The sequence below is a fragment of the Notechis scutatus genome, chromosome 2 (genome assembly GCF_049901735.1).
Source record: "Notechis scutatus isolate UNSWTSFEM ecotype Mainland chromosome 2, rNotScu1.2, whole genome shotgun sequence".
Lineage (NCBI taxonomy): Eukaryota > Metazoa > Chordata > Lepidosauria > Squamata > Elapidae > Notechis > Notechis scutatus.
In genome coordinates, this window is record NC_142010.1 from 191,109,601 (window position 1) to 191,129,031 (window position 19,431).

The following is a 19,431-nucleotide window of genomic DNA, read 5'->3' on the forward strand; positions in this document are numbered from 1 at the left end:
TTAGTCACTAAATGTCTGATATTCTCTATCATAATAAGATGCCTATTTACTAACTATTTCATAGTATAAAATGGTCACCTTCAGTTTACACTGTAGCTGCTTCATTTCCAAATCTACAGTCTTGACAGGAGTAGCTGGTACCATTCCAGTATGGCCAGATGCTGGAAGAGACAGGCCTTCTCTCCCTTTGGTCGTCTGGATCAGATGGTCCAATTTTCCTTGCAAATCTGATTTTTCTCGTTGCAACTCAGTCAGGCTGGATGTCAGGGTCTGCTTTCCAGATACAAAAATAATAGGAATAGTTGTATTCGGTATGCAATTACAAACAACATTCTGTATTGTTATAGTTTAGCTTTACAAAATTCAATATTCATCATATGTTGTCCAAATTGCAATAATGTGGGCTGCATTTATTGGTTACAAATTACAAATAAACTTAAAGCTAAAAAGAGAACAAGAGACTGGTTGATAGTATTTATCTTGCAACATGTAAAAGAAAAGGGGTGTAATAAACAATGGCCCACAATATTGCATTATCCTGCCCCTATTAATACTATTAGTGCTATATGTAGAAAAATGCAGAGATATGCAGTGTAACCACTTTGTGGGCTACATTGAATTGGCTATAATGGCTGTCAGAATAAATTTACCCACATATTCTACTGAAAAATTCCAGAGAATATCATGTTTTGTCTTGTATCAGTTTTATACGTCTGTTTGGCTGGTCTTTATGCTACTGTTTCTTCCCTTCCTCATGTACATACCACACAGCCAGGGAACTACAAATGCCATAACCTTGACCCTGAAAGTGATGCACTTTACATGTAAAAGCCAAGCTGGAGCAGGACAAGATAACAGATGTTAGTTGTTTATTCCATTGGGTAGCACTTATCCCCTTATACTGCAGCCAAAATGCATCTCATTTAGCAACATAAATGTTAATTCCAATTAGCAGATGAGGCTTGTTAGAGATTTAGTTCAAATGAATAGCATGAACACAAAACTCAGGCTTATTGAATTTGATTGACAATGGACCAGGATAGTTTATTTCACAGAAAACAGCGTATCAGACTATACTGGAAAATGAAATATGTAACATTTACTTTAATTTTGGAATAATTCCAACAATCTTTTACTAGTTTGTACTCAGCAGAAAGCCATAAAGATTTTAATGATAGACCAGTCAGAGTCCAAGAATCCGACAATAACATTTTAAAGATGCTTATAATGTGTAATAAACAATTAGGCAAAATGATAGCTTATTCAGAGGAATTTAAAAAAATCCTTCTGAAAAATCCTAATTAGATATTGCAAAAGCACAAATGCAGAGACCTATAGGCTTAGTGTAAAGATAAAGATTCCCGCGCACATGTGTGCTAGTCGTTCCTCATTCTAGGGGGCGGTGCTCATCTCCATTTCTAAGCTGAAGAGCCAGTGCTGTCCGAAGACGTCTCTGTGGTCATATGGCTGGCATGACTAAACGCCAAAGGCACACAGAGCATTGTTACTTTCCCACCAAAGTGGTCCCTATTTTTCTACTTGCATTTTTTTTACGTGCTTTCAAACTGCTAGGTTGGCAAAAGCTGGGACAAGTAACGGGAGCTCACTCCGTTACGCGGCACTAGGGATTCAAACTGCTGAACTACCAACCTTCTGATCAAAAAGCTCAACATCCTGAAAAGTAATATTTGCCCAGGGTTTTGCTCCCTTTTTTAGATTTGTTGTTTGATATTTAGTAGTTTTTATCAATTATGGGTAGTTCTTGACTTATGACCAATCACTTAGTAACAAAAGCTAGTTATGACCAAGTTTCGAAATTCTAAGATCAGGGCCCCTCTGCAATCATATGACCATATTTTGGGCACTTAGCAACTGGCTCATATTTATGGCCATTTGCAGTGCCCCATGGTTATCTGACTATAATTCATGATGATCTTACTGGAAACGTGTTTACAGCAAAAACTGACCAATAGCGAACACTGGGTTAACAACCAATGGAAAAAGGTCATAAAATCAATTGTGGTTATAAGCACTGTCATGACTTACAACCCACAATCGCCAGGCTCAATTATGATCATAACTCAACTACCTGCACTTTGTCATTCTTGTGATGTAAAAAAATTACACAGATTTTATTGGACTAGTTTATTACAAGTCAGGCGGTACACATGCATTCAACCTCTTGGCAAAGACATTCTGAATTCAAGCAGAATAACTTCTACTAAAGCAAGTGTTTGTATTAAAAGCTGAACAACTAATATGTTTCATTCAAAGTGGAAAATGTTACAATGTTAGAGTAGGACTATTTGCATAATATATGAGCAGGCCAAAGTATGGAATATATACTTATTTCTATCCGTTAATACTTTATGTAGTGTCGTATGTGTTGAGCTGCATGAGAACACACTTATTTGGGGGGTCACTTTAAACTATTTATAAGAAAAAAGAATTTTATAAACAAGATTCTTAGTAACTTTAACATTTAAAATAACATTATATTTAAATAATACATGAAATTTGAGAATCAGTTTGATGTCATGATTAAGGCATTAAGCTAGAAATTGGAAGGCCATGAGTTGTAGTCCCACCATGGCCATGAAATCAGCTGGGTGACTCTGGGCCACTCACCCTAGGAAGGAGGCAGTTTCCTCAGCAATAGCAAACCATTTCTGAAAAATCTTGCCAAGAAAACTGCAGGGACTTGTCCAGGCAGTCTCCAGAATCAAACAATGAAAGAAATGAATGAAAGAAATGAATGAAAGAAAAACATGAAATTTAACCTTACTAGTGGTCCTATGTTAGTCACCAAATTACGATGATGATTCATATGGACTCGGATGAATTCATATGGATCCACTCATAATTCATACAGGTGCATGCACATTCAATGCATACAATTTCAGTGGTCGATTGAAACCAATGGAATCATAATATATTTATGATTTTCTTAAATTGTTAGGTAAACATTAGCTGGAAAGACATGAAAGAAAATTCTGCAACCGCCCTTTTCATAGGATTCTTTTAAAAGCCAAATGTGCTATTTGATTAAATATTTCCAGTGAAGTTTGGAATAAAATATTTGGACAGCAGCATAATCTACTTAAAGGTATATATTAGAACTAACATTACCTTTATGGAAATTACTTTTGGTAAAATAATTTATTTGGACTATACCAGAAAGTGAGACCATTAAAAATAATGGCATTTGGTAGTAATATGCATTGCTGTATTTTGGTTTTCAATACATTCTTATTCAACAATAATGTTTAATGGCAGAGCACATATTTATAAACTACCTTTGGATATTTGCTGGAAGACAATACAGTATTATCACAAAATGTCAGGCAAAACAAAGCAATATAGCATACTTTTTAACAACTAGTTTAGATAGTTATTAGACTTCATCAGCCTTTGGCCAGATTAATCTTTTATTCCAGAAGCACTCTTCTAAGACTTCTTAAATTCTGTCAAAGTAGTAGCTGAATGACAAAATAATATTGCACATGAATAATAAGCAGAAAAGTTAAATTAACATTTCATATTTCATATGCCATACCTGGATGTCAGGGGAAGAAATACTTTATTTTCAAATGCCTGACATTCAGCTGTTTCTTTAAGTAATTCAATGTTGACATCTCATTGAGTTGAATCTTTCTAATTACTGCTAATTGCCTATCATGACTTGGTTCTCCTTGAAGTTCAGTTATCTAGTATAAATGAACATAACTTCAAGATATGCTGCACCGACAACTTTGACAATTGAGGTTTGCTATATTATTATTGAAGTCATTCTAAATATGGTATGGAATTAACCAACAGTTTTAAAGAATATTTAAACCACCAAAAATTCCAATCTCTAATGAAGTGTTTGGTCTAATAGTTAAAGCACCAGGCTAGAAAGTAGTAGTTTATGAGTTCTAATCCTCCCTTAACAATGAAAACAAGCAGGATAACCTTGGAGCAGTCACTCTCTCTCAGTCCAACTCACCGCACAAGATTGTTGTTGTAGCAAAAGCAGGAGGGGGAAAGAAATATTAGTTAAGTTTGATAATTTGAATTATTTATCAAAATAATAAAAGTAGAATTAAAAAAAAATCTTTAAAAGTATTGATATTCCAAGAGAGAAATATAAATTAGCACCCTCAGTTCATAAATATTGCTTTACAAAATACAATTGCTTTGGAACATATTTTTCATTCTATTCGATATAGTTTTTATTTCAAAATATCATATTAATACCTACATATATTAATTGCCCAGTTGGTAAATTAAATTTATATGACACCCATCATCCAATATGTCAATTCTGGGCAGTTTACAGAACATAAAATTATAGCATATACAGTTATTATAGTATTTTAAAATATGTTCTATAGCAAGAAATGAACTCCTATCACCCAAGGCCAACTGATGAACCAACCACAACCCAACAATGGTGCCCCTTAGCCCTTCCACTGTTTAACTAACAAGATATTAAGACTTAATAACTGGTGGAAACTAGTGTGGAAGTGAAAAAGTAAAGGTCTTAATAGCTAGGAAGGGAAAACTTTATGGTGCCCCTTTCCCTTGGTGCCCTAAGTACATGCTTATTTTGATTAATGTAAATCCAGGACTCTCAGTTTAGAGATATGATGAAGAGGGGTATATAATCTTAGGACTTTTCAATCTCTAGAAAATATTTGATCTATTAAATTAATGAGACTTCTAGCAAGAATACCTAAATAATGTGTGATTCAATAATTTGGGGCATTTAAAAATATTACACGAGGGAACGAAGGGCATTCTTATGTTGTACCTAGCTTGAAATGGTTGCTGATACTTATTCTGTCATGACCCCCATGGCTATTAAATTCTTGCTACCTAGAAACAAACCAGCAGTGCTTACAAAAAGTAAGCTATGGATAGACATACAACAGAAACCATTGCTACCACTAGCCTCTCAAATGAACAAACAAGATACAATACAATACAATACATATATATATAATAAAAATCCTAGAATTACCTTTGAAAAGCCATTTCTTACATGACTGAACTACTCAAGCAACAGTCTATTCAAAAATCTATTTTTTTAAAAAAAGGTGCATGAACAAAAGTAATACTTGGGGTTTATTTCTCACTAGCAAGAATGACATCTGCCTAGAGCATTGTTCAGGCCTAAGGCATGGAAATTAACTTTTACACTAATTTCTTTACTCCCTTGTCAAAAGGCAAATTATGATTACTTAGTAGGCAGAAACAACACTGACAGAACACTGATTCTATTATCAATGTCGTATTTGAAAAATAAGACATCACTTGAATGAAGTGAGCACATGCTTTGCATATACAAGATTTCACTATCAGTTTCTGGTATTTCAAGGCAGGACTGAAGCCTCATATCTGAAAAATCCAGAGCTATAAAGGAAAACTGTTGAAAAACTGTGGTACAGCACTTCTCTATTATTACCATGAAATTTATGTGCACATGACCACAAAGCCACCAGCAGTTGAACCAAAGTCAAAGAAAATCTTACTTTTAACCACTATTTACCATATCTTAGAATTACAAGTTTCATGAAAATCGTACATGATGATGCTCGGTCAGGGAATTTTACAATCCCTACAACTCATTACAAATTTAACACCAGCAATCCTAACTATTCACATGCTTCAGATATCAGGCGCACAAATATGTTACACTAACATTCAATGGGGGAGAAATGCTACCATCTGTTTTCCACTTAGAAAAATATAATGGAATTAAAATAAAGATTATGTGGAAAACCTGCCTTTAAAAGCTTGTTTATTATTTAAGGTAATTATTTCATACCAAATGAAGACAGTAACTCATTGCATACATAAAATATAAGCAGGATTTGTTAAAAAATTATTTTAGCAATGTATTTTTTCAAAGCAAGGAAATAAAAAATTCTATAATTCCTCCTGTGCAATGACTAGAAATAGCGGAACAGATAATACAGAACAAAGGAATGTTTTAAAAACTGGCTCAGATTACTGATATTATTATTATATTATTACTAATACTTGGAAATATTTGTAATACAAAGTATATTTGACTCCCAGTTATGAGCATATACCACTTGAATATACATTTACATAATATGTACAAAAATAAATATCTAAATCTGCTTCGGAAAAGCAAAACTGCTACCAAATGTTTAGATACATCACTGCTTTTATTTGCTATTAAATGTGCTGTACATTACTTTTTCTTCTTTTAATTGTTGTGTTATATATTATAGTTCATATGCTTAAATGTTCTCAAGTAACATTAAAACACTTATTATCTGAAATTATCTGCAGAATTGTGAGAAGGCCAGTAATCAAGAAACCAATAAAACATGGCACAAACCAGTTCTTCAGATCTTTGTTTTAGAGAAAAGGATATCTAAAATAATTTTAAAAGTCAATAGTGGGGAAAGATCTGAGAATCCAAGTGATTTGGTTTCTATAAAGGCAGGGACTATGCAACTGAGGAAAAAAAACCAAAAACAAACAAACCTATTATTTGCAGTGCTGGAAATTTGAAGAACTACACCCACTTATACATTTATTTAGCATACATGTTCATGATTTATGAGACTGCAGAGAATTTGCCTCTGCAAATCTTCTGATTTATTTATATGTTTATCGTCCAAGATCAAGCCACTGTTTTAAATAGACATTATTCAGCTTAGTCTGAGTGACAGAAATTGCAGGTCTGCAGATTCTTTCTGAGCTTGATCCTATCATTTCTCTTGTTTAGATGAGTTATTTTGCTCAATAAGTATGTTCTTCATTTTTTGATCACGAGTGATTGCATTTGAAAAACGTAAGCAAAACACAGCTGGACAGGCTTTCTGTGCAAAAGGATTAGCTAAAATGAGTAACTTTTTATATACAATTGTTGAATACAGCTAGTAACTATCACCTGCATCTCTCTCAATGAGACTATCCTAATTTTGGCAGCTAGAAAATTTTGGAGGAAAACTTGAGATTATTCTACATCATTTAAATTGTTAGAGCAGAGCGCAGACAGAAGTGGAGTGGGATGGGATGGGGTAGGGTGGGGTGGGGTGGAGTGGAGTGGAATGGAATAGAAGATAATTCTTTGTTGGCCAAGTGTGACCAGACACACATGGAATTTGTCTCCAGTGCATAAACTCACAGTGTATGTATAAACAGCAAGTAATATGTCATAGGTCATAATCATAGTTACAATCATCAGTGATGAAGAACAATTGATAAATCATAAGAAACCAATAGGAAAAGATAATGATAAGAATGAGAAGATGAGAAAAGATGAGAAATGAGACAGTGCTATTTCAATAAAGGGGGCTATATTGTCCTTATTCCATCATTTTTAAATAATCTTAATGACAAATTAGAGTTGGAATATTTTAAAGTATTGGACTGATCTAGGTTAATGGACAGTCATCAACCACAGAGCTCACTGGGTGACTCTGAATCAGTCACTGTCCCTCAATTCGGGCTACTTGATAAGTTTCTTGTGGGGATATCATTAAGAGTCTGTTGTAAATCACTTGAGCTCTCAAAAAAAAAGGGCAGTAAATAAGAATAAGCAATCAATAAGAAAGGCAGGAGTATATTGTTGAAGACATTTCAGATGTTTTGCTGATACAGGCACACAGAATCCAAATCAAGATAAAGATCAAGAAAAAGTTACAAGACCAAGGGAGAAACGTTTGAATATAGGTAAGTATCTATTGCTACCCTTGCTAGTTTTTACATAGTTGAAGTCACGTAGGAAGCTCTTTTTTGGTTCAAAAACAATGCCTGCTTTTTCCCCCCTTATATACATTTATTGACTGGTATTATTCAGGTCACAGAATGGAGCTCAACAGAATGAACATACTCTGAACCCATATGCACTCTATTCAAAATAGAGCGGTAAAATAATGTTATTTCACAGAGTATTTCAAGTGACAAGCATACTTCTCTGAATTATCTAAAGTTTAATATTAAAAACATAACCGTTGCCTTTGGCTGAGCTAGAGCAGGACACAGAAAGAAAGAAGACAGTCCCTCCAATCCCACATATACTCTTAGCTTGGATTCTGCTTTTCACACAGTTTATCTTACAAATATGATCCAAGTGACATTTCACAAATTCCTGGATAAATGTTGCTATACTCTGCCAGCAGAGAGACAGGGTATGTCATGCACAGATCAATAATAGCACTGTGTTTCATCAGCCTCAAAATCAAAAAGGCTTCATCTGGCAAAAGCCACAGCAGCCCTTGAGGATCCAACAGACAGTATGTGTACTGAGTACTCTACTTGGATTGTCTTCCACACAAGCTACCAATGTGAAGTAAAAAAACAGCTGAAAAGGCAGCTATTAAAAAGAGTGCAAAGGACTTTCATATTATAACTAGTAGAACAGTAAAATAAAATCCCAAGCTAGCTACTAATTAAAAGATTGACAATATTTGCTATTTCTTAGGGGATGATGATGGTTATATGACTATAGTATCTCTAAATAAAGTTTGTCCTACAAATAATAGAAGTCCTAATGGACACCAGCTCCATCCAGAACATATTAATAGCCCCATCTGTAACACTAATTTCTTGGTTATTGCTCCCCTACCTTTATGAAAACCTCAAAGTACTTCAAATGTTTTTCTGACATTACAATATTTATTGGTTACTAACTTGGATGGCTTTAATAAGGGAATAGGAATAAAATCTAAAGGCTATAGTCTATTTAAAAGATCTCATGAAAGCATGCCTGGAACATTTGCTCCTTTAAGAGAACCATTATCATTTCCCCTTGAAATCTGAATCACAATTCTATATAATCAGAATTTCAAAGTGTAGTCTTACTTTTTCAAAATGCAAACTTAATTTAGACTTAATAAAACAGTAGGTAAAACAAAAGCAAAAAACCAACAATAATTTGAAATTCCTTGTTTCAAGAAGGAATTAGCATTATTTTTAAAACTGATAAAGAACTTAATTTTTTCTTAATATATAACTCTGAGAGACTTGAATTTTCAGCAGAAGTCTACAATTCATAATCTAGTATTCCTTTCTATATATTTTATTACCTCAAAATGTGTATCATAAGTCAAATATAGTCCTAAGTTGAGAACAGAAAAAAGACAAGAATGCTGTACAGTTTTCTAGTTGGTGCAGTAATATTTCATTTCGAAACTGTTGACTAACTGTAAAAGCTCATGTAATTCTGTTTAAAGGTGCACAAACAGTCGGAGTTTAAAATATCTGCTTCAAATGTTGTAAACACAGAGCAAATCATACTCCAATCAAGTTCTCTCTCTGAATTGGGACATGATGAAGTTCTTCAGTCTAGAGTGTTCCAATATGCCACGACTGGTTTGGTTTTTTTAAATTGAATTCCTACAGCTATGGAGAACTGGAGAGTGCATTAGTCAATAAAACAGCAGGCATAGGTTTCATCCCTGCTGACATTGACTGGAGTTAGTAAAGAGGAAGAGGGGGTAGTTTTAAAAAGTCAGTTATGCACTTGGTTGGAGACTGAGAATCGTTTTGGACATAGGAAAATGACTGATGCTTGTTTAGTAGCTCAGTTTAGTGTTGTTTTAAAATTCTTTGCCTCCAAATATCGAAAATATTTTCCCTATGGAAATTTTCTTAGGTAATGTTCCAAGTAGGACAGTTGTGTCTTGAGTTCAGGGCATAGCTCTGTGCATTTTCCCTGCTTCTCTAAATATTTCTGGAGACCTTCAAGCTGCTTGCTGATTACAGTTGACACGAGAATAATTCCTAAATACTGAATCTCTGCAAATAGTTTATACAACACCAAGAAAATGGCAGGAAATGCTTTTAATGTCAAAACATTAAAGAGTCAAAATGTACAGCAACACAGTGATACAGTAATTGTTACATCTATATATGATCAAATAGTTTTTAAAAATGTGTAAATAATTATGTCACAATGGAAGTGCTAGAAACTTTAAACTTTTCTCCTGTGAAAAGTATACTTTGTACAGTAAATTAGTGAAAGAAAAAAACAGATAGCATTAAAAGTTTTGGGGAATAACTATTTTACAGTAGCATAGGATTTTTCTCTTAGTTACTATCAAATAATTTAAGGTTCTTTATATTGTAGTTGATAAGGTGCAGGAAATATTAGCTTGCAACGTTTTCTCTATGTTAGAAAGCCCAGCTTGTGCACAGTAGCATTAGTATGTTTGGGTAATAACTAGGTTTTGATGTACTCAGGGGACATTGACCAAAATATCTCCAAACAGACTGGTATGGTGCTTATTTTTACTCACCACTCAGTCTATAGTCTATACCATCTCTATTTATTAAAGCCATATTGTGAAACCCTCAGTTGACCAAAGCAACAGCCACATATAGTGACAATCGTATCATATGAAAGATTGTAACTTAGACTACAGGAAAACTAAAAGATAAAGAGCTGAAATTAATGAAATGGAGTTTATTTTATTTCTTTATAAAATTTATTGGCTACTCATCTTACTATAAGCTAACTCTGGGTGGCCTAAAGTTACATCTAAGTTAAAACATAGAAAGTTAAAATCAAATCTTAAAACCAATAGAACTAGACCTAGAACAGAATACTTTATTTGGCCAAGTGTGATTAGACACACAAGGAATTTGTTGCCGATAAAGAAGCTCTAGTATACATGCAAAACAACACAGTAACGATAATCAGAATAATGATAGCAATAAGAGAAGGTAGTAGAAAATAGATTATCTGTGAAATTAAGCTTTCATCCTAGAATATAATATTTGGAAAGTCTTATGGGGAAAAAATCTTTGGGCAGAAGTAACACTTTTTTCTATCTTACCTGGTCTATGATTATAGCAAAAGCAGCTTTAGTTCATCATTCAAATTTAGGATTGGGAACTTGTTTAGATAGCATGGATCTAGGACAGAGGTGGGCAAACTTTTTGGCTCGGGGGCCTCATTGACTTTAAAATTTGACAGACGGGCCGCTACCTGGTGTCGAAATGCCTGTCATTACAAGTCAAAATCAAATGAATGCAATCATTCAATCATTCACATCAAACCTTAATTCTGTACCAATCTTCGGCGGGCGGATTAAAAAGACCAACGGGCCGGATGTGGCCCTCGGGCCATAGTTTGCCCACCCCTGATCTAGGAAATGATGTTGCATATGTAAGGCAAAAGAGTTTTTACCATTCAAAATTGATTCGTGGTGATTTCAGAAGCATATCCCTTTAGCTGTTTTGGCAACAACATGGAAATATTTGTTGCTGGATTCTTCTGTCATTTGTGGACTTTCCAGTCTAGGCTACTTCCCTGGTATTTCTGTGTGTCATCTAGTATTATCAAGGTCTGATCTACTGAGATTAATCAGATAGGCTGCCTGCTCTACTTCCATAACATACAACCTACATTTTAGGGAATGTAAAGAATTTGAAACTGAACAAGAGCAGTAAAACTGAGTTGATTTTGAAGAATAGTGGAAAAATAAATGTAATGGCATTTTTATTTTTTGAGGGGGCCTTTAAAAAAATATGAACACATGTATCTTTTTTTTAAAGTTATGCCAAATGGAAGTAGCAGCTAACTCTAAAACGTTCAGAAGTCTTTCAGTGTAAAATGAAGAAAGCATCAGGTAGCCAAGATTTCCTTTTACAAATTACTAACAACGTTGGAAATGTTCAAGAAGTGCCTGCAGTGGATTTTAAAGTACTATTGCAGGAATTCTTTAGGTTGAAATATGGCAATATCAAACAAAGACTTTAAAAAGAAAGAGAACAGTTACACATCTGGAAGAATGCTTCTGAAGAACTGCTTTCAACTTTTGTGTAGTGCTACCCAAAGGAGCTGCAAACAGTTACCTAGTGGGTTGAAAGTCTGTTCCTTTTTTTAAAATCCTGGCCTCTTCAGATGAAGATGGTTTACTCTGCTACTAAGTCCTTTTCTGATGTCAAAGGCAACCCATAAAACAATACAATTACTCCTATGGTGCCACTTCTAGAGCACTGTGGGAACCATAGCAAAGGATTCTGGGTAACTTTGTAGTTGTGGGGCCTTTATAACTGGGTTGCTACATTTAAAAGACAATAATTACTTATTTAAATTACAATATGGCAGTTTTGCACTGAATTGTACATCCCTTGTGCCTCTATGTGTTTTTGCTGTGCAAATGTTATATCTTACCCATGTATAATTGTCATTACTCTAGTACATACAGCAGAGGATGCCTTAATCTGAGCAGACATCTGGTGATGAGAATTACAGTACTGCCATCAGGCATGGGGAATGCAGGAGAAAGAAAACAACCTTTTTAAAGAAGTTTTTTTTCCTGGATTGTGCCAATAATGATATTTTTCAAAGGAATCTCTGAAATATTGTATCCCTTCACAGCAATATCAAGATTCTGTGATTTTGAAACACTCTTTGCACAATTTAACTTCTTTATTTACATACAAAGTCCTTTAGATCAATATGCATCATGAGTCTTAGGAATGGCAGGCCACATTTATTAATTTGCAATAAACCTATAGCAGCATTGCAACATGTAATGCCATGCTATGCCATGCAATATAAAGCTGTGTTAGAAAAATTACAGTAAAAGGATTACCCAGAGTCACTTGATTAAGTTGGGCAGCTATAGTAATTGCATAAATACATGAATACAACATAGACTTTTGTATTCTACTACAAACAATGTAATTACTATTATATGCTTCTATATATACAATATATGTGTCTATGGCTTTTCATCTACATCCATACAGCTAAATAGGAATCAAGGGACATCTGGCAACACTGAAGTTGCAGATATTTAATAGTTCTATCTAAATAAAATCTAGAACATCTAAGTTCTCTTAAATTGAAAACAAATCTCATACTACCAGAGCATTTGGCAAGTGTGACTGCATAAATATCTGTCAGTTAACAGACTATTTTCTTTATCTCTGTTTAATCAAAGTTTTTCTCTATATGTATCAACATTTACAAAGTTGAGCTATTATATTACATAAGGATAATGTTACATGAATGTAGTGTTATTATATGTTATTATGTGGAACAAAATTCTGTAAAGCTACTAGCATTTCAATTTTAAACTTTTTGGAATCAATTCAGTCTTTATTTTTGTTTCTACTCCATCCTTCTTTGTATTTCAGAGATGCCAAAGATCATACAGTATAGCATTTCTTATATCATGAGAAACATAGTACATAAAAATACCTGCAGTTGTTCATGAACGATTAAAATATTCAGTATCTAAATCAATTTCTTCTGAGCAATAGTTTCAGAAAAACAAGTTTTCTTCCTTAAATGCCTACATTTTATATCTGCAGTTTTTTTTTTATCTCCTTAATTGCTACTGGACAACAGCTACTGCCTCTTTTAAAGGATAGATTACTCCTGTGGTAGCATTATTAAGGTATCATAACTGCAGAGACTAGTATACATAGTTGTCAGGAATCAACACAACCCGAAGGCACAAATAATAATAAAAAACATATAAATATTTGAAAGCCTATTTTTATTTATAATTTCAGCTTTGAGGTCACACAAACTTCTGTGCAGTTCACCTTTAAAAAATTAAAAAAAACATACTTCAGAGACAAAAAATGCAGCTAACTAAAAGAAAGAAAGAAACAGCAATCAAAGGAGTTTAATTTGGTCTTTAACAATTTGTGGAAAAGGATAAGGGAAGTGCAGATCTCCAGAGGGATAGCATTCCACAGCGCAGGAACGTGCTTCATGAGGCCCACAAAGTGATGAGGCCTACTTGATTGATGGGATCTGAAGTGTCTCCACTCCAGCTGGTCTCACTAGACTAGTGGAAAAATATGGAAAAAAGCATTCCTTCAAGTAGCGGTGAAGGGCATTATAGTGATAACCAGGACCTTGAATTGCAGCCAGAAGTCAACCGATAACTAATGTAGTTTGAAAAATAGTAGGGGTACAGTATGTGCTCGAATCATGGCACACTTCCTGTAACACTGCATTCCTGCAACGCTGCTCTGGACCAGTTGCAATTTCCCAGTCTTCTTCAAGACTGGGAAATTACATGTAGGCTTGAGTGACTGTCTTAAGGATCTCCCTATCCAACAAGGGTCACAACTGGCGTACCAGATGAATCTGTGCAAAGTGCTCCTTGGTCACAGCTGCTATCACAGAAGCAGTGAGTCCAAGAGGATTCTAGATTGTACACTAGTTTCACATGGGGAAGTGCAACCCCATTAAAGACTAAAGATGGAATGTCCTGAGAACTGTGGGTGGAGATGAGGGGATCAAACAAGCTGCCATTTTGTCTTATCAGGACAGAATCTGAGTATATTCCTTTCCATTCAAACCTGTCTAGCTCCCAGGCACTTGGGCAGGTCTTCAAAAGCATCTGTTTGTTGGCCCAAGGTCAAGAAGCATCACAGGATATCATCATCATATTGATCATACCTGATCCCAAACTGATGAGGTTCCCCAGAAATTTCAGGTAGATATTAAACAAAAGGAGATAAAAAGTCAAACCTTATAGCACTCCAGTTAAAAAGGATGCTGGGGAAAAAAAATCAGAATTGGCACTTATTTATAGATATTTTGCCTGGATTCTCACATCTGCTTTATATTATTTACTTTTTTTGAACATCATTAATGTTTCTTATCTTTTTATGTATTAGTAATACCAGCAAAGAAAAAAATATGGTATATTATTTTTGTATCATGTATCATATATATGCCAGAAACAATACTCCCAAAACAGGAAGATCCAAGACAAAAAACATTAGTGAATAACTGCTGATTAATATCATTTGCCAGTAAAGAAAAGCTTACTATATTTATAGAATCAGCTGATCTTGCATCTACATATAGCAAATATTCTCTCTCACAAGCAAATATTCTCATATATTAACACATAATTACTATTACAGACAAATGTACACATTCTGCTTCCTCCATTCAGAAGGAACAGACAAAAAAGAGGAATAAAACAGGAGGGAGAAGAAAGAAGTGGTATGTCCAGGGAAGAAAATAAAAAAAGAGAAAAATCTTATTTAGGTGTTAAGGATTAAATAATTAATTGGCCAGATTACTTAGCTAAGCAATGACTGATTCTAAAGTGATTCTTCAAAGTTATCCAAGTTTTTAAAAAGTAGCAATGTTTGTAATCACTTATATCTCTTGCTTATTCCTTTGCTTTCTACAGATTTTTTTTCTAGAATAGAATAGAATAGAATAGAATAGAATAGAATAGAATAGAATAGAATAGAATACTTAATTGGCCAAGTGTGATTGGACACACAAGGAATTTGTCTTGGTGTAAATACTCTCAGTATACATAAAGAAAAGGTACATTCATTAAGAATCAAGAATCGTAACGTACAACACTTAATGATAGTCATAGGGTACAATCAACAATCAAATCATACTAGGAAACAGTCAAGTGGGAGGGGATGGGTGATAAGGAGTGGTGAGAAGATTAACAGTAATAGTAGTGTACACTTTGTAAATAGTTGAACAGTGTTGAGGGAATTATTTGTTTAGAAGAGTGATAACTGTTCTTGTGTCTAGTTGTTTTGGTGTGCAGTACTCTATAGCGTCGTTTTGAGGGAAGGAGTTTAAACAGTTTATGTCTGAGATGTGAGGGGTCTGTAAATATTTTCACAGCCCTCTTTGACTCGTGCAGTATACAGGTCTTCGATTGAAGGCAGGTGGGTAAGTAATTGTTTTTTCTGCAGTCCTAATTATCCTCTGAAGTCTGTGTCTGTCCTGTTGGGTTTGCGGAACCAAACCGGACAGTTATAGAGGTGCAGATGATAGTCTCAATAATTCGTTTGTAGAACTGTATCAGCAGCTCCTTGGGCAGTTTGAGCTTTCTGAGTTGGCGCAGAAAGAACATTCTTTGTTGTGCTTTTTTGATGAAGTTTTTGATGTTAGGTGTCCATTTTAGATCATGTGATATAGTAGAACCTAGAAACTTGAAGGTCTCTACTGTTGATATTGTGTTGTCTAGTATTGTAAGAGGTGGTAGTATAGGAGGGTTTCTTCTAAAGTCTACCACCATTTCTAGGGTTTTGAGTGTGTTCAGTTCCAGTTACACCACGAGGCAAGTTTTATAACCTCCTGTCTGTATGCAGATTCATTGTTGTCTCGAATGAGACCAATCACTGTTGTGTCATCAGCAAACTTCAGTATTTTAACAGATGGATCGTTTGAGATGCAGTCATTGGTATATAGGGAGAAGAGAAGCGGAGATAGCACACAGCCTTGGGGGTCCCCTGTGCTGATTGTACAGGTATCGGATGTGATTCCGCCTAGCTTCACCTGCTGCTTCCTGTCTGTTAGGAAGCTTATGATCCACTTACAAGTGTGTTCAAGTACTGCTAGTTGGTTTAATCTACTTAGAAGAGTGTCTGGAATGATGGTATTGAATGCTGAACTGAAGTCCACAAAGAGGACCCATACGTAGGTATTTGGAGATTCAAGGTGTTGTAGGATGTAATGCAGAGCTATGTTAACAGCATCATCTGTCAATCTATTTGCTCGATATGCAAACTGCATGGGATCTAACAGCGGATCCGTGATGGTTTTCAGGTGGGACAGCCCAAGCCTTTCAAAGATTTTCATAACTACAGATGTTAGAGCAACTGGTCTGTAGTCATTCAGTTCCTTGATGGAGGGCTTCTTTGGCACTGGGATGACGGTAAAATGTTTGAAGCAGGAAGGAAAATAGCACATCTCTTTTCTATTCTTATCAATTAATGTAAAGTTAATCTTTCAGAATCAATGAAGTAAGGATGAGCCTTTCAATTCAATTCGGGGAAAGGCACTTCATACATAACTAGTCTGTCTGTATTTATTTTTGACCCAAGTTCTATTTTAGGTAATTAATTATTTGCATGAATGTCACAGACCTCTATTGGTATGCAAATTCCTACTTGCATGGAGGGAAGTGTATATCCATTTATTGGGTCCTGGATGATCAATGCAATGTGGGCGTCCAGCTACATTTACCTTGCTGCTATTATGTAGAAATCAGCTCCTACATAGAAAGTCTTTTTGACTGGACTACGGCTTTCTAAACTACCAATAAATGTGTGCTTCAAAAGGGCATTTATAGTGTTACTAAATCTGACTATGTGTTTAAAAGCAAAGGCCAAGACACAATTCCAATTATATTTGAAAGTGGAGATGTATAAGTGCACTTGCTTGATTCCATGTTATAGCACATGATTATATAAAAAATAATGTATCTTTATGAGCTGTGGGGGTTAACCAGGGGAAAAAATGCAAACAGACCAGTGCACAAAATGCTGATCTTTTATGAAAATATTTTTGCCTTCTAAAGTCACGACAAGTACCATAATTATAAATGCATTCAGACATTTCAGTGGTCCTTTGTGTATAATCTACAGCAGTTCAGAATTTCAGTAGATGTGATGTAATTCTTTACATCAATTATCAGGAGAACCTGTCTCCATAGCTGCCATTTTTATTTTCATAAAACTGATCCAGGAAAATAAATCATTTGGAGCAAAATATGTATCGCTTGAGAAACGAACCAATTACAGCCCTGTCATCCTCATATCTTGCCACGTCGTATTCAAAAGCATCGTGCATCACCCTGATCTTTTCAGACAGATTTGTGAACCATCTGCATGATTTCAGTAAATAATATGTCCAATTTCAGGGTGATATGCAACTTTGTTTGGAACTCATAGGCTTACAATTACAATCCTGCACATTTAATCGCTAAACATTTGATTTTTGTCATATCAAAACTACAATAAACTTTTACCTGAGCAGTTTGCTTGCTGGCCTGAAGTTGCTGTTTGGTTAGATGCAACTGTGATGTTAATTTTTTATTTGCTTCTCTGGACTTCTTGAGAGATGATACTGCTGTTCTTTTTGATTTCTGTACTACAGCTAACTGCTGCTGTAAAGATGTGATGCGTCCCCAAAGTGACACGGAGGAGCCAGGTTTCTGGATCATGATACTTCTTATCCTCTCTCTGTTAACTAAACAAGTTTAATATTGATCAATTATTAATCTGACACTTCAAATGTGTTAGTTTCAAAGAAATGGCTTTTTTTGGGGGGGTTGTTGCAAAAGATTTTCTGCAAAACATCCAATTGAACCAAACCCAAACTTTTCTTGCAACGAAACACAATATATACTGTATAGTTGCAAGGGTGTATGTTCATATGCCTTGATGCCAAAATTGCAAGAACATTATATTTTGCTGGCCAAAATGGTATACTTGCTTCATTTATATGACTTGCTCTTCTTAATCATATTATCCAGACTATATTAGCTATGCTTCCAAGCATAATCAGAGACAAACAAGTAACTACATTGCAAACTATGTTATTAGTACTCTGTATTTTTTGTAGTCTCCTAGTGAAAACTCTAACCTGAAACTCCCAAAAAATTCTAGCCTTCGAAGCCTTCTTCTAAAAGATGAAGTAGGCTGAAGTAAGATATTAAATTTTAAGAAGAATGAAACACATGCTTTTATTTAATATTAAACAACTATATCTGCCTGGCCCAGGTCCTTGGGAAGGGCTCAACAGACGGACAAAAATGCCAAATCCAGTATAAACATCTGGCTGACTGTACAAATGGTCCCAGAGGTTATCAGTACATTGGATACCATACTGCAAAATCTTGGACAGCACTTAGAAAATGAGCATGGACACAATTTCCATCTATCAATTAAAAAAGGCTACAGTGTTTGGATCCATAGATATACTATGCCAATCCATTAAGGTATTCTAGTTTAGGGGAAGAATTTGATGCATATGAAGGGCTAAAAGAACGGGCAGCTGTGACTTCACATTTTGATGTATATACTGTAGTAATAATAATCAACAATTATTTTTTTATAATTTTAAGATTGCAAAAAGGTTAGAATACTTTTTGCAGTCTTAAAAAAATCTGCTTTCTACCCTGAGTGAGGAGCATAGCCCATAAAGTCTGCAGTAATGAAGGAAATCGCTTTGAGAATACATAAAGGCAGCAGAGGAAAATACCTCCTCATATTAAGACAAGATTAAGAAGCATAAAAGCAGGTATGCTCTCAGCAACTAGTCCATCCCACTTTAAGGAAATTCTTTTTACTTATTGATGTGTTCAGTTGATCTATCCTCTCTGATGCTGTTAGAGAAGTTTGAAATACAGCGTCTCAATTTGGCACTTTTTAAGCCACAGTACACAGTCTGTTTTATCCAGCAGGTGTTATGTTGAAACCCCTGCTAGTGCACACTGAAGAAATTGGTCTCAAAATTCTGACTACTAGGGATTAGAGAGGGAAGGAGGAAATCAATTGGCTTTTTATAGATTGTTTTTTAAATAAAAAAGAGGGGGGGGGGGACACTGACAAACTTGGATTCTATTATAGTTAAACTGCATTTTTTTTTACTATAAGGGAATATGAAATCAAATTTCCTTAATGAAAAGATATCATTTTCTTGCTCTTTCTCAGAGA

The 19,431-nt window shown here is 34.8% G+C and overlaps 1 protein-coding gene across 1 annotated transcript in view; it reads right to left on the reverse strand.

Annotated features, from left to right (window-relative positions):
• Nucleotides 1–19,431, reverse strand: part of CNTLN (centlein) — a 197,859-nt gene that overhangs the window by 41,483 nt on the left and 136,945 nt on the right. Inside the window, exons 18-19 of the mRNA XM_087957652.1 lie at nt 17,742–17,962; nt 79–270 (exon numbers count right to left, since the gene is read on the reverse strand). Of these exons, the coding sequence (XP_087813778.1) occupies nt 79–270; nt 17,742–17,962 (413 nt within the window). The remainder of the gene's footprint in view (nt 1–78; nt 271–17,741; nt 17,963–19,431) is intronic.